Consider the following 24,157-nt stretch of genomic DNA (forward strand, 5'->3'; position numbering starts at 1 on the left):
ATTTTTCTTAGTTCAAGTTAACTGTATTTTCTGTGTAAAGAAACTAAAATTTAAAAGACGCGTGAAGGTTTTTATAATGTACAAATAAAGAACTTTATGAGCTAAAAAAAGACTTCTATGTCAAAATACCCATACGACATAAACACTGCAATGTTTAGACATGTTTCAATTGAAGAATGTAATTTTTAATCATAAAATAATCCTAGTTATTAGTATTGATCCTAAATGTATTTCAAAATTATCTGATGTTCTTGCGAATCATTACTACATAGAAAAAACAGTTAACTCGAATCAAGAAAACAATTCCTGATTCAAGAAATTTTGTTTTAACGATTCGGAAAAGTAAAATTTTCTTGCACCAAGTAAATAATTATCTTGAAATTTTAATCTTGAATCAAAATTTTTTTTCCTCAAGTAAACATATATTTTTATGTTTTAATTGAGAAATTTTTACTAGTTTCAAGAGTTTTTATTTGTTAATGAGAGAAATTTTTTTGAAAAAAATTTTTTTGTGAAAGTAAAAATGAACTAGTTCATTTTTACAGCTGTACTTTTTTATTGAAAATTTGAAAGCAGAACATAGTGAAGAGATGAGCCATTTAAGAATACAAGTAGTAGTAAAACATATTGTATCTGTTATAGAATCTGAAGATTGTTTGTTAATAAAACTGAAAGATATGAAAAGTATTTTTCAGCCTGTAAGAGTGAGACGGCATAATCACTGTATAAACGCGGCATAACCACCATATTTATACCGCATAAATACCGTTTAAATACGGTGCGAACATTATATGAATACCGTGTAACCACTGTTTAAATGAGGTATAGCAACCGTATTAATACGGTATAACCGACGTTTAAGTACAGCATAAAAACCATATAAATGGAGTATAATCAATGTACAAATACGGTATAGCGAGAGCGTAAATACGGTATAAACACAGTAGAAATACGGTACAGTCCCTATATAAATTTGGTATCAACACAATATATTTACGGTATTAATACGGTAATAAAATTTCACAAACATACCGCATTTATACCTAGGGTATACCGTAATAATACTTATACCCAAAAAATACTCGGAAAATACCGTAGAAATACCGTTATGGCAATTCCGCGAGGGAACGTAAAAAGTATATAATAATTTAAAAATTCTAATCTTTTTAATTTTTCAATCTAACTTTATAAGAATTTTTCCGTAGTCATCACGAAGCAGCTGCTCTTCTTCCTTTTGATAAGATGAGAATAAACATGGAAGCCTGGAAAAGAACAAGAGTTACCAGTTATCAGCTCAGCCAGCAGCTTTTATTCGTATTTAAGATCGGAAGATTTCACAAATATAAATCTTCATAATACGGATAAAATTGAAGTACAGTTATTGTCGAATAACGCCAATCAATATACAGCAATAATTTTTGCTGATAAACAACTCTTAGAAAAAGTCAATACCTCAATTTTATTCATCCAGTCGACTGTCGAAGTGCTTCCAGAAGACATCGGTGGTATTCAGTCAACCTTTGTTTCGACTCATCATACCGATTATGTAGGAAAATGATTATGTATCCTCACCCATCAATAAACTTAACTAACCATCCTCTCTTATATCCACACAAATACTTTGTTTCAGATGTTCCCTATCATATGGATTATTGAGTTCGAAAAATCGGAAGAAAACTGTCAAAAAATCGTTGACTCAATGCTTAGCTTAAAAACTGCATTCGTTCCAAGAGAAATATACGGAGACTTCGACGATAATTATTTTAAAGCTTTAAATTCTTTAATTCCGAATATCATTATGATGGGAACATTAGGGTCGTACTGTAACGTAAGTAAATTTTATAGTTAATGAAAGTAATTATAATTCATGTAACTTATAATTTTATTATTAGATAATGCCGCTAACCGTTTTAATCTTCAATTGAGAGATGAAGTAACTCTTGCAATATTCTCGAAAATAATTGGGACGAGTTTGTTACCATCAAATCAATTATTGGAATCATTCCGTTTGGTAATATCATCCATGACCGAAGAGCAGTTTAATTTGTTCGAAGAATTTCTCAAATTTTTTAATACAAGCTGGTTGTCTGGAATTGATCCAGAGCAATGCAGCTTCTACAAGTGTCCTACTGCCTTATGGAAAAATTCGGATTTAATCATCATACACATGACTAATAGTTTCAGAAATTCGCCAAGTATATGGAATTTTATGGGTAATTGTAGTAATATTTATTGTGTATTATAAAAGAAATTGAATATTAATGTTTCATATTTTCCTCCTCTTAGAACAAGTTCTGTCCAGTTGTGACCAATGTGATTTTCATGTTAAAGATTTATTAAGAAATGGACGTACCAATTGGAATACAAATAAAATAAAAAACATTTTTAATGGGATGAAAAATTTCAAATCAATCGATAAATTGTGGCAAAACCTCGAAAACGGAAGTGTGGATATAAAAAATTTCCTAGAAAAAATTAGCACTTCTTTAGTTCCAGTGGTGCAAAATTTTAACTTTGTCCGTAGAACTATTCGACCCCAGTTCAAACTTCTAAGATTGGCTGGAAATGAACAAGTTGGTAAGTAAATTAAAATATGTAAAACTCAAAAATTGAGTCGAGAATCATACAAATAATTATTTTGTTTTTAGTAATACTACTTAAAGATATTCGAAGAACTCCGAATGACACTCTCCTGGAAGTTACTATACCTGCTGAGCTTGGTGACGTTGCACAGCCACCTAACATTGATGACGAGACGCCTCCTGACCTAGCAGATGTGGAATTAACAGAAAATGAATCTACTAATCATGCAGATGAAGAAATGGCTCAATTTGTTGAACAATTTATAGCGGCAAGAAGCATCACTCATGCTGAAAATGACCCGATTGAAGTGGACCCAAACAACGATAGACAAGAGGAAAGACATGAAGTGAACGAGAGACAAGTGGAAATCCATGAGGATAATGAGATACTAGAGGAAGAAGGTGAAGAGAACGAAAGACAAGAGGAAATCTACGAAGATATTGAGAGATTAGAGGAAGAACATGAAAAGAACGAAAGACAACAGGAAATCTATGTAGATATTGAGAGACTAGAGGAAGAAAATGAGGAGAACGAGAGACAAATGGAAGTCCCTGAAGATAATGAGAGACAAGAGGAAGAAGATGAAGATTGTGAAATACAAAAGGAAGAATATGAATACGAGTTGGAACATGCTATACTTACTGGACATCGTTTGATGTGTTTAGTTAAGAAACCAATCATCTTTTACAAGCTGTGTAGACATTTGGCATCTTGTAATAAATGTAACGAAAATTGGTTAAAGGAGACTGTTTCCGAAAAAAAAGAATTCAGCTGCATAGTATGCAGAGGACTCGTTGAAGTTGTGCATAATTTAACTAAAAGAAAGTAACATTTTTTTTGACTTAAGTATTTTTGAATAAGTGTTATGTTTGTCAAAGATTAGTATAATACTTTTTATTTTATTTATTAAATTAAAGAATATAAAAATAACACATAAAACTGTAAGACTATAGAATATAAATTAAATTATACTCTATTATTATTATTAAAAGTATATTAATTATGATTTTATTGCTTTTATAAGTCTGAAGTATACAATGATGAAAATAGCATGGAGTTTATTTCAATTTAAAAAATGCTGAATGTAATTTAATAAATGAAAATATTTACAAAGTTTCATTTTTTTAAATTGTTACTGTAAACCAATTTATGTCAAGCAAATGTAAGATCTGAAATATAAAAACTATGCTATTAAAAATAGTGATAGCAATCAGGACACTAATACTGTTAAGTAAAAAATTCGACTGGGCCCACCACAATTTACGGTAAATTTACGGTGAATTTACCGCAAATTACGGTGGGTTTACCGTGAATTATAGTAAATTTCACCGAAAATTTTACCGTAAATTTTCGGTAAGTTCTACTGCAACTCCACGGTAGGTTACCCTAGCGGACCTGATATACCGTAAATTTACCGTATTCCACGGTAAATCCACCGTAAAAAATTCGACTGGGACCACCACAATTTACGGTAGATTTACCGTATTTTTACGAAAAATTTACGGTAAACCCACCGTAATTTACGGTAAAACTACTGTAATTCACTCATTTACCGCAAATTACGGTATATCCACCCGAATTTTACGGTAATTAACCGTATTCTACAGTAAATTTGCGGTAAAAATACCGTAAATTTACGGTACATCAGGTCTGCTAGGGTTCTAAACGGGAAGTATTGGGATTGGCTAACAGGTCAACAGTCTTTCGTATTTTTACTAATATTATTTAAATAAAGAGTGGGAGTATGTTATATATTCTGATTGTGATATAATGTTGAACTGTTTAATGTATTATGAAAAGTACAAAATATCTTAACCACTTATGTATAAATTATTTTGATATGATATTAGTATTAAAGTTGGTTGTGAAACTAAGTATGATAAGAGAAATGAAAAAAAATTATAAATATACTAAGACTTATAAAATATATTTAGTTTAAGATCAATAAATACAATTCTTAAAATACTAAAGTTTTTAAAATGTAACCAATAAAAGACTGATATAAAATAAATCAAACAATAAATGTTTAAAATTTACAACTCAAAAAATATTGTGATCCATTATTAATACTCCATCATTGATAACTATTGATATGCATCCCGAGATATGGAAATGATTTCAATCAAGTAGCAAAAAAATTAAAATTATTAATGTCATTTTTTAATGAGACAACAGATACTTTTCAGATAGCGTCAATTTGCGTATTAATAATGATACACTGTAAAAAAAGATTCCTGACGTCAAACCAGATTCGTTTGGCTCAAGTACTCCGTGCGTTTGGATACAGCCAAGCGCGTCAAGCGATTGAGTCTACCGCCCTCTACGTCTGACAGTATATTTTGCTTCAACTGAGAGTTTCTTGAGGGAAGGTACCAAGTCGTTTGAACTAACTCTATAGTATTTGATATAACTCAATAACTTTTTTCATTTAAAAAAAAATAGAAATTAGTTCAAGTCATTGAGACTGTTGATGCAATAATGATTTTTGTTTTATATAAAATAATTAAAGATTTTTCACTCAAAGTAAATTGTAAGGTGATTGAAAGTATGAATTTTCAGTTAAGTCAAAATTTTATTAAAGCAAATGAATTTTAGTGTTAAAAGTAATATTTTTGTAGGTCCATAGAAACTGTCCTTCCCTGTGGAAAAGGTCTTATAAAATCTCATAAAAAAAATTGGCTATGAGAAAACGATCAGTATTTGTCCGCGAAAAATCTCAAAAATTCTGATACAATTATTCTTTCATAGATGGTGCATCAAAAAAAATTTTTTCTTAAAATTATCATATAAATTATCAGAATCTATAAGAAACAGAAGGTGTAATATTGTGATTATAAGTACTTATAAGTTTTCGAAAATGTAAAGTTTACAATTGAGTAGATTTTGGAAATTAATAAGATTGTATGAGACGATTTCTGAAGTAATCATACAAGATTTGATACTGATTAATCAATGTGAGTACAGTAATTTTCCATATAGTAACGAAAAAATTTATGAGATTGATTAAGTTATAGTTTCTTTAGTATTGATTAAGGTTTATATGCTAAATTATTGAATTTTTTAGCATGAATTCAAAAAGTTTTTATTATGTATACTCAAGAATATTTGTATGACTATTTACGCGGAAAATTCTTAGCAATCTATTCACGAAAAATGTATGAAATTGAGTCAGTTAATTTATTCATCAAAAATTACTCAAGTAAACATTAATATTAAATATTAAAGTCATCATGTATTATGGGATATACCATAGTACAACCCAATCAGGTACGTGTTGGTCTGTCAAATAACAGAAGAGTTCTCGAATAAAATCGAATTGAAATTTGGAATATAACACTTCTGAAATAAATGTCTTACCAGGGACACTACAAATCGTAGACGCGATCTCGTGGCGAGCACGGAACTACTCCCGCTGCTGCTGCCTAGCACCGGTGACTTTCCCCTTCTCCATATCGATCTTTTCTCCCGAGAAATTTTTTCTCTTGGCTTCAGCAACTTTTGTTATTTTGGTCGGAGAATACAAAAATACTTGCGTGAAAAGAATAGTACTTATTCCGAGAAATTTTATTCTGTTTAACCAAAAAAATGCAATATTGCTACCAAAAAATAATGTATCTTGCACCAAAAAAAAAAATGGAGCAAGATTCATTTTTGGGTTTGTAAAAAATCACATAAAAACTTATATTTTCACTCATTTCCGAACAGTTAAAATATTCAAAGTGCAAGAAAAAGTGATAATATTAGTATTTTTGGTGTAAATTCTTATAAAAAAAAAAATGAAATTAAGCAATTATTTTTGAATGAATCTGATAAAATTAATATTTTATGTGAATGGATGTTCAAATCTCCCGCGCCCATCAATTCCATTCTCACCGTCGATATCTTATCGTCGGCATTACCGATCAGTCATCAACTATAGGCGGCTCCGCTAGTCGCATTCTCATTCAAGGGACCGCTAGAGTGGGGATGAAGAAGACGGATGCGCTGTCTCACTCACACTTCCAACGCTCTCTCTCTTTCATATAGTTACAGTGATTTCATGGCTGACGCCTCGTGCTCTCATAAATCGTATCGTAATTTCTCAATCCCTTGCGTTCTCAATACAGTTCTCAGTGCTTTTTATTAATAATAATTTATATTAATTATTTGGTGCTTTATTTTTGCTCTCATTTTTCATCTCAGTATTAATTTTGCATAAATCAGTCTCACCTCGTGTACCGGCACTTTTTGCGCCTCGACGCCATCTTGGCCACGTGTTGATCGCGAGTGCAAATAAAATAAAATAAACATTTATAATATAAATTAAATACAATTCTCATCATAAACAATTCTCATACAGTGTATATATTGTAAATAAAATATTTATAGTGTTTATTAATTACAATCGCAGTGTTAAATAAATTTATTCATTGCCCGCCAGTTCACACACACCAGATCCTCTCATCCTTGCATACTATAATTAATTAGTTCTTAATTATTTAAACATTTTTTGGTCCTTCGAGCCGGATCGTGTGAATTGGTCGAATAAATTTATTTATAAAACTTTCGCAGTGACTAAAAGTGACGATTTTAGTTTGTGTATATTTTTCACTTCAACACAGGTGCATTGCGGAGTACCCTGGACGTGGTACTGCACTTGTGGAAAATAATTAAGGGACACCAAAGTGCAAATTAATTATTGTGAAGTGATCAGTGCACAATTTACCTCTCATTCATCTGCGTCTCTCATCTGCGTCCGTTGCAACAGTTCTCAGCGTCTCATTTTATAGCAGTGACCACTGTCAGTTCGTTCCGCATCTCAGTAACGTTCTTACAAACAATTTATTTTCTTTGTGTGTCTCATTCCTCTCATTTACAGATATGGCTACTGTACCCAACAGAATTGTGCTGCAGATGCACCGCATCTCAATTTTCACGTCTGTCGCTGCATCCGCTGAAGCCGGTATCATCGAATCCCTCTCATTGCGTGCAGCCAACGTAAAGTTGGATCTGCTCACAGAGCACTGGAACCAGTTTACAGAAGACCACGAGAAATTACTCTCTCCGAAGACCGACGTGACGGTAGAACATAAGTATTTTACCGATGGTTCTTTTGAAAAGGCCCTCAAGATGTTCCAGGGAGCTCAAGATGCTCTGCTTCACCGCATCCATGAGTTGGAAGCAGCACTGCCCTCACAAGGTAGTGTCTTAGCCAACTCAAGTCTCATCGTGCCAGCTGGAAGTAGGCTTAATGTCCCTACTATCCCTGTGCCAAAATTCTCAGGAAAGTATCAAGACTGGAAACATTTCCACGACTTGTTTGTGTCTCTCATCGGTGAAAATACATCTCTCACTTCTGTGGAGAAGATGTATCATCTAAAATCGGCATTGGAGGGTGATGCCGCCCGTCTCATCGCAAACATCAGAGTCACTGGGGACTCGTTTGCATCTGCGTGGGACGCCGTCGTACAGCAGTATGACAACAAGCGTCTGCTGATCTCAGCGCAGCTTGACAAGCTGTTCAGCATTAGACCAGCTGACAGCAACTCTGCCAAGCAGCTCAAATCCATCATCAACACTGCCAATGAGGCAGTTCAGGCTCTCAAGGCACTAGGATCACCAACCGAGCATTGGGACCAGATTCTAGTCCATCTCATCGTCCAGAAACTGGACCTCTCATTACGGGAAGCTTGGGAAGTACATTTGGGCACGTCAACGGAGTTCCCAAGCTACGAGGATCTTCGTACGTTTCTCACCGGTCGCGCCAGAGCTCGTGAAGCCATGGAGGGTGGTGTCTCACCTCGCAAGCCATCTCATGACTCACGTAACCACCTGGGTACCAAACCTCGTACCTCAGCAGCTCAAGTACATGTCTCAACAGCGCCCCCGTCTCAGCAATCTCAGTCAACGCAGTCTCAGTCTCATCAAGCATCAACGCAGTCTCATCCACCACCATGACATCAACAATCTCATCCGCCAAAATCTCAATCAAACACTGCACAGTCTCATCCAGCACTGCCGAAAAGCACGCTCTCATTTAAATCGGACTACTGTCATTGCTGTGAGGGCAATCATTTCATCGTCGGATACCCGAGATTCCAGGCAATGTCTCCGGATGAAAGGTTCCAACTAGCAGCACATTCTCATCTCTGTCGAAACTGTCTTGGCGACCACAGTTTCGAAAACTGTCAATCTAAGGGCCGTCGCCGTTGCAAAGAGTGCGACGAGCCTCACCACTCCATGCTGCACTACTCTCGTCTCATGAGGCTTACCAAGAAGCCACCTGCAGCAGCTGCTGAAACGCAGCAAGTCTCATCACCACCTGCATCTCATCCCGAAGCTCAGCAGCAAACTTCTCAGCAATAACAATTTTGCTCTTCTCAAGCAGCAGCTTTCATCTCATCTGCCATCAGCCGTGCTCCAGATCACAAGCATGTGACATCTCGACCGACAGTGCTGCTGGCAACCGCACATGCTCTCATCTCTCATCAATCAGGCTCGTCTCATCGTATCAGAGTTCTTATTGATCCTGGATCAGAACTTACTCTGATTTCTCAAGCTGCTGTTCGCACTTGCAGTCTCATCTCTCAGCCATGCAACATACCTTTGCAAGGAGTTGGCAATATCTCATCAGGGAAAACCTCAGGCATGGTCTCATTCAAACTGCAGTCTACCATCTCATCAGCACACGCATACCTCAACGCACACATTCTCAAGAACATCACAGCGCAGATTCCATCCGTCACAATATCATCTACTCTTTGGTCTCATATTCAAGATTTAGAACTCGCCGACTCAGATTTCCACAAATCTGGCAAAATTGACCTTCTCATCGGCGCAGATTTCTACGGTCAAATTATCCGACCTGGTCTCATAACAGGAAGTTCATCAGAACCAATAGCTCAACAAACCATGCTTGGCTGGACAGTTCTCGGCCCAGTTCATGAACAATCTCATCATTCACCTAGACTGTCTCATCATATCATCTCAAATGCTCAACTGCACGACTCTCTCACCAAGTTCTGGGAACTTGAAGAAGTTCCAGAGCCCTGCAACGAAACTCTCACCGTCGAGGAAGCTGAGTGTGAAGCTCACTTCCTATCAACTCATTCTCGAGATGCATCAGGACGATACATCGTCCGTCTACCATTCAAATCATCATATCAGAAGCTAGGTGAATCTCGTCATATTGCGCAGCGCTGTCTCAACCGTCTCATGAAGCGTCTTTCTCAAAATCCAGAACTTCAAGGTCAATATACTACCTTTCTCAACGAGTATGAATCACTTGGACACATGACTCGTGTCTCATCTACGGCGCCTGAACCTTCTCATGTATATTATTTACCTCATCATTGCGTTGTTCGCGAAGACAGCGAAACCACCAAGTTGAGGGTCGTGTTCAATGGTTCAAGCAAGACATCATCAGCCAGCTCTCTCAATGATCATCTATATATCGGCCCAAGTCTTCAAGCAAAGATCTGTGATGTACTGCTGTACCTCAGAAGTCACAGATACATCTTTTTGACGGACATCGTGAAGATGTTTCGTCAAATTCTCATTCACCCTGATGACAGGGATTATCAGCGCATTCTCTGGACTGAAAATGGTCTCACTGTGGCCTACCAACTCAACACCGTCACATATGGCACTCGACCAGCACCATATCTTGCTAGCCGAGCTCTCAAACAACTTCTCATCGACGAAGGGTCTCAATATCCACTAGCAGTGGAACCCTTTCAAAAAGGCAGTTACGTCGACGACATCGGCGGCGGTGCCGACAATCTCAGCGATCTCAACGACATTGCAAATAATGTCGAAGCACTTTGCAATCTAGGTTGCTTTCCACTAGCTAAATGGAAGAGCAACCACCCTCAGTTCAGCAAAATCTCATCATCTCTTAGTCCAGAAGATTCTCATTCATTATCAGACAACATCTTAAAGATCTTGGGTCTCTCATGGAATTGTCAAGAAGACGTTCTCACACTCACTGGCAAGACGTCTCAAACTCTCAGCATAACCAAGCGCACCATCACCTCAGAGGCTGCTCAGCTATTTGACCCTCTGGGTTTAATCTCACCAGTAATTGTAAAGGCAAAAATCATCATCCAGGACCTTTGGCTGCAAAAGGTTGACTGGGATGATTCACTCTCACCAGAGCTGGTTCACCGATGGAAAACTTTCCGCGATGAACTACCTCAACTTTCTCATCTCAGAATTCCTCGATGGATTAATCTCATCCCAAATTCATCTAGCATCGAGATTCACGGGTTTTCTGACGCATCTCAAGTGGCAATGTCTGCAGTCATTTATCTCAGAGTCTGTCAACCTGGCGAACAGACTATCATCTCTCTCATCTGCTCTAAAACTAAAGTCGCACCACTCAAACGTCTCACAATTCCTCGACTCGAACTCTCAGCTGCATTATTGCTCTCAAAGCTGGCCTCTGATGTCTCATCTACGCTTCAATTATCTCATGTTCCAACTTATTTGTGGACCGACTCATCCACAACACTTGCTTGGGTTACCAGTGAACCAACAAGATGGAAGGAATTCGTCAAGAATCGAGTTGAAGTGATCCAGCAACATTCTCCAGATGCACACTGGAGATACATCTCAGGAAAGGAAAACCCTGCTGACTGTGCATCCAGAGGCCTAACCGCATCTCAGCTCATCAACCACCAGTTATGGTGGTCAGGACCCAGCTGGCTAGCTGATCCTCCCTCTCAATGGCCATCTCATCATGTTCTCAGCTCAGCAGCAGATGAACCAGAGCAAGTAACCTCAGAAATGAGACCCTGCAAGTCTCATGTCTCAACTAGTCCACCTCTCATGCCACTATCATCTCTCATTCACTCATGGACTACACTTACAGCTCTACTACGGTGTACTGCAACAGTATTCAGAGCAATCTCATGTTTTAAGAAAGTACCTGGTTCATCACTCAGCATCTCACCTCTCACACCTGCTGAATTACAATCAGCTCTCATCCATTGGATTAAATCAACACAGCAGGAATATTTCTCATCAGAAATCTCATCATTATCTCAAGGCCATACTCTCAAAAAATCTCACTGTTTCACCTGTCTCACTGCATTCATCGATCAAGCTGGCGTAATCAGAGTCGGTGGACGTCTTCAAAATTCAGCATTAGATGCTGACAGCAAGCATCCAGCAATCCTTCCCAAGGATTGTATGCTCTCACGTCTCATTATCTCAGACTCTCACCTACGCACTTTGCACGGAGGTACCCAGCTTACTTTATCTCATGTTCGAAAGAAGTGCTGGATAATTGGTGGACGAGCTCCAATTAAAAACTTCATCCATCGCTGTCTCACCTGCGCACGAATGCGGGGAGTCAGATCTCAACAGCTCATGGGTCAACTTCCATCTCATCGGGTCTCACCATCTCTCGTCTTCGAGAACACTGGAGTCGATTACGCCGGTCCAGTGTCTCTGAAGTTCTTTCAAGGACGCGGTACACGATGCTACAAGGGCTGGATCGCTGTCTTTGTCTGTCTGTCAACGTCAGCCGTTCATTTGGAGGTTGTCACTGACTACTCCAGTGAAGGCTTTCTCAAAGCATTCCGCCGTTTCACTAGCAGACGGGGAATTTGCCGCACCCTTCGAAGTGACTGTGGAACAAACTTCAAGGGTGCTGATCTCATTCTCAAGCAACTTCTCACCGGTGCTCTCAAGGAATCATCTCATCTACAGCAGCATCTCGCCAATGATGGAACCCAGTGGTCATTCAACCCACCTGGGGCTCCTCATATGGGAGGAAAATGGGAGGCTGCAGTAAAATCAATAAAATATCATCTTCAGCGAACCATTGCTGACACACTTCTCACCTACGAAGATTTCTCAACTTTTCTCATACAAGTTGAAGCAGTTCTCAATTCTCGTCCTCTCAGCGCACTCTCAGAGGATCCGGACGATCTCACTGCTCTCACGCCCGGACATTTCATCCGAGGTGCTGCCATCAACACCATTCCTGAACCTAATCTCACCGCAATCTCAACCTCAAGACTATCTCATCTGCAACATATTCAAGAACGCTTGCAGCATTTCTGGGACCGGTGGTCTACAGAATGCTTACAATCTCATCAATCAATCTCAAAGTGGAACACTTCTCATCACGACATCGCAGTTGGATCACTTGTCTTGCTTTCAGATGAGCGGTATCCACCAACAAAATGGCCGCTCGCCCGTGTCATCCAACTACATCCCGGTGCCGATGGTCTCATCAGAGTGGTTACTCACAAAACTGCATCAACCACTCTCAAAAGGCCAATAAGCAAACTAGTGCTATTGCCCGTCTCATCTACCACGGAAGATTCTCATAAACTGTCTCACTTCTCCAACGAGTAGGAGAAGGCGGGGAGAATGTTCAAATCTCCCGCGCCCATCAATTCCATTCTCACCGTCGATATCTTATCGTCGGCATTACCGATCAGTCATCAACTATAGGCGGCTCCGCTAGTCGCATTCTCATTCAAGGGACCGCTAGAGTGGGGATGAAGAAGACGGATGCGCTGTCTCACTCACACTTCCAACGCTCTCTCTCTTTCTTATAGTTACAGTGATTTCATGGCTGACGCCTCGTGCTCTCATAAATCGTATCGTAATTTCTCAATCCCTTGCGTTCTCAATACAGTTCTCAGTGCTTTTTATTAATAATAATTCATAATAATTATTTATTGCATTATTTTTGCTCTCATTTTTCATCTCAGCATTAATTTTGCATAAATCAGTCTCACCTCGTGTACCGGCACTTTTTGCGCCTCGACGCCATCTTGGCCACGTGTTGATCGCGAGTGCAAATAAAATAAAATAAACATTTATAATATAAATTAAATACAACTCTCATCATAAACAATTCTCATACAGTGTATATATTGTAAATAAAATATTTATAGTGTTTATTAATTACAATCGCAGTGTTAAATAAATTTATTCATTGCCCGCCAGTTCACACACACCAGATCCTCTCATCCTTGCATACTATAATTAATTAGTTCTTAATTATTTAAACAATGGAAATTATTCATAAAATCTCATAAGTACTCCATAATATTTTATAAGTAATAGCCTTCTAACTAAAACTTACAAAAACTCATAAATCACATAGCTTTTAAATTAAAATTAAATCTTTTAAGTTTTCACAAGTTAATTCGATTATAGATTTTCTTACTAATTCTCATAAAATTTTTATGAGAAAAAGGTCTGCATTTGTCCATGTGATTCCTGATTCAGTCTCATAAAATTTCGAAGAAATACATGTTAAATATTTTCTCATAAAATATGAAAAATATTTTATGATATTCAATAAGATATTATCTCCTAGGATAACTCTTACTAAAACTTATAAATTCTGAAAATTTCGTATAAAAAAATAATCTTATTGAGATTTTGTAAGTATTAAAACATCGGAATTCGCCTGATCAATTCTTATTGAAAATACATTAGAATTAACTGTAACAATTTTATAGAAGTGAAAGTATTTATTCAATCTCATAATCGTTAGCGGAATTCGACCCGGGAAAAAATGATCAGACCTGACCATGCCTGTTCATGTATGATTAGGCCTGAAATTAGACATGATCAAGCCTGATCATACCTGTCCATGCCTGTTCATGTCTGAAGCGTTGAATACACTTAGGCCTGATCATGCCTGTTCATGTCTGAAGCGTTAAATACAGTCAGGTCTGATCATACCTGTTCATACCTGTCCATGCCTGTTCATGCCTGGTCATGTCTGAAGTGTTAAATACGCTCATGCCTGATCATACCTGTCCATGCCTGTTCATGCCTGGTCATATATGTTCATGTCTGTTCATGGCTTTTCATGTCTGCTCATAGATCTAAAATTTTGTTGACCAAGAATCTATCACGTATAAGATTTTTATTACTTGAAGTTCATACGAAACTTACTTTTCAACTAAATCTCTTAGGTCAGTGGGTAGCGAGTTACACTTTCGAGCGCAAGGTCCACGGTTCAAATCCTGCACACGCCCGAATTTTTTATTTTTATAGCAATAATTATATACATGTATAATTGAATATAGTTATACATAATTATATATAATTATATAGGGCCATTTTTTATATATAATTTTTTTACCCGGATGGGCATGAACAGACATGAACATACCTGATCAGACCTGAACATGCCTGGTCAGGCATGGTCATTTTTCATGTCTGATCAGGCCTGAAGACTCATGCCTGTTCATGTCTGATCAGGTCTGATCATTTTTTCCCGGGGAGTCACAAAATCTCATAAATTAAAAAATCTTACTCATTCTTTTAAAAATCTAATACGGAAATCATGACAGTAAAACATCAAAAGCTTTGACTCATAGATTCTCATAAAAATTCACATGAGAATTTTTTTAAATCTCATAGATATTTTCGAAGCTCATAGATTCTCATAAAAAATATTCAATATCTTATCAGAATTTATGAGAGCTTTTCCACAGGGCTGCAATTGATTCAATAAAGAATCAAATTGTTTCAAGTTGCTGTATTGCATTGATCCAAAAAAACAGTAATCTGCATCAAGTGAATATTGCCTTTCATTATTTCATCAATAATTAATTTTTTAAAAAATGTTTTTTCTTAAGTATTTTTTTATTTTTATTTTTATTATTATTATGTTTTTTTTGTTCAATGCTCAGGTGGTTATCCCCGGTAGTCCGACTCTACCGAGGGCCTCAGCTGAGCGCCAAATCGTTACTGCTGCGATGCATCATCAACAAGATGATCAGCATGCGCAGCAGGCCAAGTTTCGTTGCCTTAGGAGACGGAGGGACCCGAGAATAACAGCCTTTTGCATCCGCGATGCCAGAAACTGAACTTGCGCTGAACAAGTTGGTATTCTAGCTAATGCAGACACAAACGACTGTTTCATCCCTCCTAGGACGCCAACAATGAGGACGACAAGTTTGACACGGTAACCTGGGTGAAGTTTGCCAATTTCGAACAGGAGATCCTGATATATCTCGTGTTTGTGCTCTTCTTTAATCGTGATGTTATACTCAGCAGGTGCTGAGAACTCGATGACATAAATGTCACGAGTGGTTTTATCGAAGAGCACAATATCAGGTTTGTTGTGATGTATTTTCCGAGTTGTTGCGAATGGCACGTTCCAGTAAATACGGCAACGGTCATTCTCAACAACTTGCGGAATATCTCCTGGCAAATAAGGCAGCACTGGTGTTTTGTCGATACCGTGCGTATGTCTAAGGTGGTAGTAAAGTACTCGCAGAGCAGCATTATGACGCTGGATGTATGCACCTCTTGCCAGCACAGGACATGCTGACAAGAGATGCATAAGCGTCTCAGGATATTGCTTACACACCCTACACAAAGTGTCGGGTAGCTGCATCTGGAGTACCTTCGCACGGTATTCGAGGGTATTGATTACACCATCTTGGCAGGCAAAAATATATCCTCCGGTCTCGGACATCAGGCCAGCTGACTTAAGGAAGGAAAACGTCAGCTGGGTGGACAAGCCATGGTCACGCACGTGTTTAAAGAACACGCTGTGCATGGACTTGTCCATGTGTGTACTGAGCAGTTTTTGCTGCTCAGCATTCCTGACGACACTCTTAAATTCCTCCTTAGGGAGTTCAATAAGAGGGTTTACTCTTCCGAGACCGAGGGATTTTGCCGCGTACCTTGCTGCCTTATATAAGAACGCTCCCTTCTGCAGATTCTCATGACTATGAACAATCTGCATAAGGATTATTATTATTATTATTATTATTATTATTATTATTATTATTATTATTATTATTATTATTATTATTATTATTATTATTATTATTATTATTATTATTATTATTATTATTATTATTATTATTATTATTATTATTATTATTATTATTATTACTATTAGTATTATTATTATTTTTTTCTTATTAAGTATTGGGAAGATTACATTATATTAATATTATTATGATATTATATACATTACACATTACAAATAATTCTGACATACTCAGTTTTTAGTGAAAAATTAAATAATCGTAGAATTTGTATCCGGAAGAATCGAACCCAGCACTTTACGCGCGAGAGTCAGGCGCTTTACCGCTACGCTACGGGACCAGTAGGAACGTTTGATTTTAGTTGTGCTTCTAGTACTTTTTTCTCATATTGAATGGATATATACAGTCAATTGCTTATACATTGATCTAAACATGATAAATATGTGACTCTTTTTATAAATAAATTTTTTTATTTAACCGATAATTTAAAGACTTTCATTCAAATATAGTTAGATATTTTGTAACGAATGCATTTATATTCTTGTCGAATATTTTTCAGTTTTAATGTAAGTGCGTCAAATTATTCCTACAACCTCGTTGGATTCTCTCTCCAAGAAACTCGTCGGTTGACACGATACGTTCGGTATTATAGGAAACCCTCGCAGATTTGAATCACGGTGGAAACACCGTGGAAGTGTAAACACCGTGGATCCACCGTGGTTACACGGTGGGTTTGTTCCATTTAACCATCGGGTATACACAGTGTATCCACTCCGATTACGCGGTGTATCCACCGTGATTCCACGGTGGCTTGACCACTGTGTATACACGGTGTTTCCACTGTGATTACGCGGTGCATCCACCGTGATTCTACGGTGGCTCTGTGCTATTTCACCACCGTGGTTCCACGGTGTATCCACCGCGTAATCACAGTGGAAACACCGTGTATACACAGTGGTCAAGCCACCGTGGAATCACGGTGGATACACCGCGTAATCACAGTGGTAGAATGGAACAAACCCACCGTGTTTCCACCGTGATTCAAATCTGCGAGGGAACTACTTTTGTTTCATTGAAACATGTGAAGTTGTCAAACTCAACGTTTCAAGAGTTTCAGTTAAATTTCTAAAAATTGATAAGTTTGCTTCAACAATTTTTTATTTTTAAATCAAGTACATCCGAACTTTAATTAAAATATATTTTACTCCTCGTTCAAATGTTAATTTAATTACGGTCAAACTTACAAACTTTCATATAAAGGCTTAATCAATTTCTAATAATCGAGTAGAGATTTTCATTCAATAAAAATGATTTTCTTGAGACAAACTAGTTTTCGATAGTTCAAACGAATTTGGTTTCACTGAAGAGGAAATTTGTCAAACTTTTAGGGAGTTTGATGTCAGTACCTTTAAAGAACTATTCATAAATTTAGGAAATATTTTGTTCCTCACGAGTGATTAAACTATTAATGAAAATAAATTTTTGAATGTTAATTCGATGGGAAATTAAAATTAAAAAAATTTTTCAATTGTAAAGCACACTCTGATGCTTCGCATCATGAGTCGTGCAATAAAATAAACTAACATTTCGTAGGGTAAGAGCGACAAAAAGAAATTATCTCTAAAACCAATATAAAATGTACATACATAGGGTAGAAGTACTATTTGTGGCCACTGCTCCATTTTTGGACATTTACTACTTCATTTTGAATAATAAATACGTATTAAAAAACAATTTCATTGCAATACCGTGATAAAAATATCTTAAAACACATGGAAAAATCTGTCTATCGGTTGACCCTGCGGTCCAGCCCTAAAACTTTCCGCTGTTTTTGAGCTCCTTGAGCTCGAAAACTTTGTCGTGAATACATTTTCGAGCTCTTCAAGCTCGAAAATACTTTTGTATGTCGTTCTTTTCGAAAAAAATAGTTTGTTACCATTTTTCCTCCAACGATATCTCTCAAACGAATAAACCGATTGAGACGGTTGAGGTGGCAGTCGAAGCGTTTTATCAAGTTCTAAAGCTGATCGAATTTTGAATTCGATTTATCGAGTCGTTTTTGAGATATTTCAAAAAAAATAAAAAATAAAATTTTTTTTAATTCTTTCGACAACGGTTTCTCTTGAACGAATGAACCAATTTTGATGGTTGAGGTGGCATTCGACGCAGCTTATAAAGCTTTAGAACCCAGTCCATTTTGGAATCAATCCATCGAGCACATTAAAAGTTATCCAAAAAAAAACATTTTTAAAAAAATTTTATTTTTGGAATATCTCTGAACCAGCCCTACCGATCAAGCTCAATTTCTCAAAGCTTCGAGATATTGACAAACCGCGTCGAATGACACCTTAAAGTTCAAAATCGGTTCATGCGTTCAAAAGATACAGGTATTTACATACGTACGTACGTACATACATACATGCATACACTCGGACATCATCTTGAAATTAGTCAGAATAGCTTTCTAGGACCTCAAAACGTCGACATCTGATGAAAATTCGATTTTCGTAAATCGGACCGAAACCAATAATTTCTCGAATTTTTGAAAATTCACAATTTTCTTAGCGGGAAGTTAAAAAAATTAATTATGTTGTAGCGTATTTTACAAATTATTTTATTCAAAATTTTTAAGTGGCAAAAACTGGCCCTAAAGTGGCCCAAAACGGCAGTTTTACCCTATAGATTGTAGTATAAGGATATAATACTCTACCCTGTAGATTGAGTAACTTATTTTCATAAAAACTATTGACAATTTCGTAGTTTCCCATATACTAGAAGATCGTAACGGTTTTCGCGAAACGAAAATGAAAAAATATGATGTAATTTAACTGCTTCAGGGGTAGTTCTGGAGGTTGGGGCCAGCCTACCCTACGTGTAGGTGGATTTACCGTAATTTACGGTGGGTTTGCTGTAATTTACGGTGATTTTTACTGTAATGTACGGCGATCCGCCATAAATTACGGCAATTCGGTAATCTACCCGAATTCTTACGGTGGATTTACCGTTTTCTACGGTTAATTTACGGTAAACACGCCTTAATTTACCCATTTACCGTAAAATCTGGTAAATCCATCCTAATTCTACGGTAATTTGCCGTAAAAATACCGTAAATTTACGGTAAATCAGGTCCGCTAGGGTATAAGATTTTTGGCAAATATACTAGCATTTATATGAGAAACATTTTTGTATTCAAGTTATCCAGTAGATTTTTAGGTAGATTCTTTCAAAACATAGCTATTTGTAAGGGTTTGCCCTTGCCTCCCCGTACTAGGAAGTTCGGACAACCCCCCGTAGTAATTTGAGTATTTGAAGTTTTGGGTTCTGAAATGTCTGACGTAGCTGAGTACGCAGCTCGATTTGGAATAGGGGAAAGGTTGTTGAAAAAATATAACAAATGATTCTAAATATAATTCTAGCTCTTTTATTATTAATAAATAATTAATTGTTAGATATGTACACTTAATGTTTAATTTATTTCGTAATTAATAATTAATAAATTAGAAGTTTCGCGACGTAGTTCCACTGCGCATGCGCCACTTCTGTTTCACTGGGATACTAGTCCCAACTTTATTAATATAAATTTTCTCAATAAATTGAATTATAATAATAATTCACGAGTCTTTTATTTAATTTAGACTAATAAAGAAATTCAACGATGTCGAGGGAAAATCCTGACAAATAAAATTAACCGGTAATAAATTTTCGCATGCACAGCCCGATGAAAAAGTATTCTGTCTAATCATATATGATTATACATGTTCATATATATGGTTATATGTGATTATATATAATCATATATGAAGTTATTTGTAATCATGCATGATTATATATGGGGTCATATATAATTATATATGACCCCATACATAATTAGATCTGATCATACCTCGCTGTTATAAGCCCATATATAAATCTATATATAATTAGATCTGATCAGATCTGATTATATATGTCTATATATAATTAGATATGATCATACTTGGCTGTTTTAACTCCATATATAACCATATATAAGTCTATATATGGTCAGATCTGATCATATATGAGTCTATATATAATTAGATATAATCATACCTAGCTGTTATGACCCCATACATAATCATATATAAGTCTATATACATGATTAGATCTGATCAGACATGGCTAATATCAATTCATGTATAGTCGTGCATAAGTTTATATATGATTGGATCTGATCAGACATGAGTGATATAAACTTATTTGTAGTTATATATGTCTATGTATGATTAAATCTGATCAGACTTTATTGATATAAAACCTATAAATATTTAATTATGTATATAGTTCCAATAAAAATATATATATATATATATATATATATAAAAAATATATATGTAATATATATAAATTTATATATATATATATATATAATATATATAAATCTTTTTGTTTTTAGTGATATTCGAGGTAAATAGACAAAATTTTTAGCTGCCGTTAAAAAATATAATTTTTATTTTTGGCGGGCAAAACGGGGTACCCTTAAAAAAAGTTGAAAAAAAAAAATTTCTGAAAATTGATCAAATTTTATTACTTGAATCTTTTATATGTAATATACATAAAGAAAAATTACATTTCACATCATTGGTGGACACGAAATCAAAAAAAAAAATTTTGAGGGTACCCTGTTTTGCCCACCCTACCCTGTTTTGCCCCACTTCCCCTATATATTAAATAATATGACCATTTTTTAATGTCAAAGTTATTAAATTTTTATTCTGTCAACTATCAATCAAACTTAAATCCCCAATACTTAAAAAATGTTCAAAGGTTTCGGCAGCAATTTAAAAGTATAAAGTATCAATTTGATTATTTGAGTTAAGTAATGCCATAAACTTTTCTTAATTATAAATGTAGAACAGACTAGAGGATCAGACTACAATCCATCGATAACCAAAGTTAAGCAGCATCGGCGTGAGACATTAATTGGACGGGTGACCTCGTAGTAAAATAGTAGTCAACGGATAAGAATTTTTTTTTTTTTATTATTTAATTTTAACCGACATTTATATTGATAAAGACAATAAATCCTAATTAAATTACTTAATTAATAATTTACAGATATTCTAAATGAGATTCTAAAAATGACTATATTCGTTCATGCATGGTTATATATAATCATATCTGTTCATATATAAACAGATCAAGTTATGTATGATCATACCTGGCCAATTTTTGAATCTAATCATATATAGACAATTATGCATGATTATATATGATTAGACAAAATCTTTTTTCATCGGGAGAGAACGAAATAATTTGAATAAATGTAATAAAAGAATTTAAAAAAGACGATAAAATAAATGAGGGAATCTCCTCCACGTGTTTGACAAACGTAAAATTATAAATTCCAAAAACCTTTATCCTGAAGAACTTACATCAACCTGTCCCAGGTGTTTTGCGGTGCTGGTCATCTTGGTGAGAAATAACAGGATCTTTCCTTCCAACGAAAAACTTGAAGTGGAACGTATTCGGAACGACTCTTAGAAAAAGATATTGCACTTATAATTGGTGGCGTCTGCCTGAATGATAGACTTTGTTATTTGTACAAAAGGAATCTTGAGCGACCGCTCAGTTCAGCCAGTTGACGAGAATTAATTGTTGGTTGGGTTGTCTGGCAACGAGGTGTCCAGTCTACCCCTACTGTTGCGCCGCCGAACCAGATTCGACGCAAGGGTGGGTGCGCAGATAAAAAAGGGCGCGAAATTTAATTTTTGCTGACCTGGCAGTCGATACCAGGTCACCCCGTTACATATTGAATTCGTTCTCATGGTCGATTTTTTTAGGAATTTTATCATAACCTATCATCATTATTTAAGTAGGATTCAAAAATACCATTGATAAAAAAATTTATAAATGTATGTGTATATACCCGGGAAAAAATGCTCAAATATGATCATATATGATCATGTTTGAATACTTAGATCTGATCAGATCCGAAAATTGATCATCTATGATCATCTATGATCATGTATGATCATCTATGATCATATATGATCAGGTATGATCATGTATGATCATCTATGATCATATATGATCAGGTATGATCATGTATGATCATCTATGATCATATATGATCAGGTATGATCATGTATGATCAGGTATGATCATGTATGATCAGGTATGATCATGTATGATCAGGTATGATCAGGTATGATCATACAGGGCCATTTTTCAGATCTGATCCTGCATGATCATACATAATCATATATAACCATGTATGATTGTATATGATCATATATGATCGACAGGATCTTTTTCGAATCTTATCAGATCTCAGTATTGATACCGTGTTTTTTGAAAATGTTACGTCCTGGAGTCGTGTCGGCTTGTGAGTTGCCAGCGCGAATTATTTGAATTGGACGTAACTGTAGATCTTCGGATACGGGGTAGTTCTCGAAAGCTCGAAATAACTTGGTCGTGATTTAAAGAATAAATATGTTTGATTTATTCATATAAAATAGAATAGTCGAAGAATTTGGATAAATATACACTTAAGTTTACAATTATTATGTGACAAATAACTTCGTGTCAAAAGAATAATATAATTAAATTAAACCGGGAGTTTACTTGCGTGTTATAAACCACACTACTATAATTTCTGACTGATGTGAGAGAGTGATGCATTGGGCATCGGCTTTTTATATCTTTACATGAGCCAACACCCTAGAGAAAAGTGGGATAAGGTTTTAGGGCCTTATTCCCAAAAAGAGGGAGTTCGTTATCATCGTTCGACGCGGATGCTGTTGCGTCAGCAGTCGGACGATGTTTTTCAATGTTTTCACTTTTTCGTGGAAAAACTAATTTCACTTTTTATATCCTTTTAACAGTCATTATTTGTCGTACAATTATTCTTATCTATTTTTATTCATTAACATTCTTTTAGAGAAATTGTCGATGATGAATAAATATTATAATGCATTAAAAATATCTTATCTATTTGACTATTTTTAAGTGCATACTTATTAATATTTATTATAAAGAAAATATATTATTATTCTATTATTTAAATATATCGATTTGGCGGGTCTCAGGTCAGTCTATTATTATTTAAGATTTGAAAATTGGCAGAGCCATCTGATGATCAGGCTGGGACGTAACACCTCCCCACCCGGTGGACAAGCGCCCCGCTTGTTTTGGGCCTTACCTCTCATAAAAAAAAGTAATTTTTTTCTGTTCTATACAATAATTTTCATTTTAAAATTAAGGAATCTGTGTACCGACCTGTAGCCCATTGATCAAATGCTAATTCTAAATGAAAAACATTGTACATCTATTAAGATATTAACAGTTACTGTGTTAATTTTAGCAAATAAATTAGTACTTTATACTCTGATGGGAAATTCAACATAATTATGTGTCATTTTAATGACAAGTTTCGTAATATTTGAATTGTTAAAGTTTTTTTTTTTTTTTTTTTTTATTACTTGTCGAATTTCTATTGTTTGTAATTTCTGAATTATGAGATACAAATAAAATGATAGAGTCTTTGTTATAGCTAAATTCAGTGGTATCTGAGTTCTGGATTTCTGAAAAAAAATTATTTCGTTTTAAGTCTATATACATATAAATCAATCTGTATATGAATTTTTCCATAATTTTATTATTTACTTTTTTTTTCTTTATTCGATATGTATTTCTAATTATCTACTTTTTGTTATTTTTTTTTTTTTTGTTTGTTCAACATGTGATTTAAATGCTATGAGAAAAAAAGAAAAAAAAATTGTCTATTTTTGTCGTATAGTGTTAGTCTAGATGTTATATAAACAAACAAATTTTCCATATTTTTCTAATTTCTACTGATTTTCAGTTGT

At 35.5% G+C, this 24,157-nt stretch overlaps 2 protein-coding genes across 2 annotated transcripts; both read left to right on the plus strand.

The window, feature by feature from the left end:
* The first annotated feature begins 1,188 nt into the window (after window positions 1-1,188).
* Window positions 1,189-3,509, plus strand: LOC130671296 (putative uncharacterized protein DDB_G0287113). Its single transcript, XM_057475098.1, has 5 exons — window positions 1,189-1,546; window positions 1,631-1,828; window positions 1,893-2,213; window positions 2,287-2,577; window positions 2,649-3,509. The coding sequence occupies exons 3-5, from the start codon at window positions 2,024-2,026 to the stop codon at window positions 3,410-3,412; spliced, it is 1,245 nt and encodes a 414-aa protein (XP_057331081.1). The 5' UTR covers window positions 1,189-1,546; window positions 1,631-1,828; window positions 1,893-2,023; the 3' UTR covers window positions 3,413-3,509.
* A 5,701-nt stretch (window positions 3,510-9,210) lies between these two features.
* LOC130671209 (uncharacterized) lies at window positions 9,211-12,930 on the plus strand. The gene has a single exon (XM_057474953.1). The coding sequence runs from the start codon at window positions 9,211-9,213 to the stop codon at window positions 12,928-12,930; it is 3,720 nt and encodes a 1,239-aa protein (XP_057330936.1).
* The last annotated feature ends 11,227 nt before the right edge of the window (window positions 12,931-24,157 follow it).

This window comes from Microplitis mediator, chromosome 7, assembly GCF_029852145.1.
Source record: "Microplitis mediator isolate UGA2020A chromosome 7, iyMicMedi2.1, whole genome shotgun sequence".
Classification (NCBI taxonomy): Eukaryota; Metazoa; Arthropoda; class Insecta; order Hymenoptera; family Braconidae; genus Microplitis; species Microplitis mediator.

What these genes read in the sequence shown, in the direction of transcription:
- LOC130671209 (XM_057474953.1), top strand. Translation starts at nt 9,211, where the DNA reads ATGGTCTCATTCAAACTGCAGTCTACCATCTCATCAGCACACGCATAC.
- LOC130671296 (XM_057475098.1), top strand. Translation starts at nt 2,024, where the DNA reads ATGACCGAAGAGCAGTTTAATTTGTTCGAAGAATTTCTCAAATTTTTT. An exon ending in AAGTATATGGAATTTTATGG is followed by an intron (nt 2,214 to 2,286) that starts GTAATTGTAGTA and finishes TCCTCCTCTTAG; the next exon opens with AACAAGTTCTGTCCAGTTGT. An exon ending in GGCTGGAAATGAACAAGTTG is followed by an intron (nt 2,578 to 2,648) that starts GTAAGTAAATTA and finishes TTTTGTTTTTAG; the next exon opens with TAATACTACTTAAAGATATT.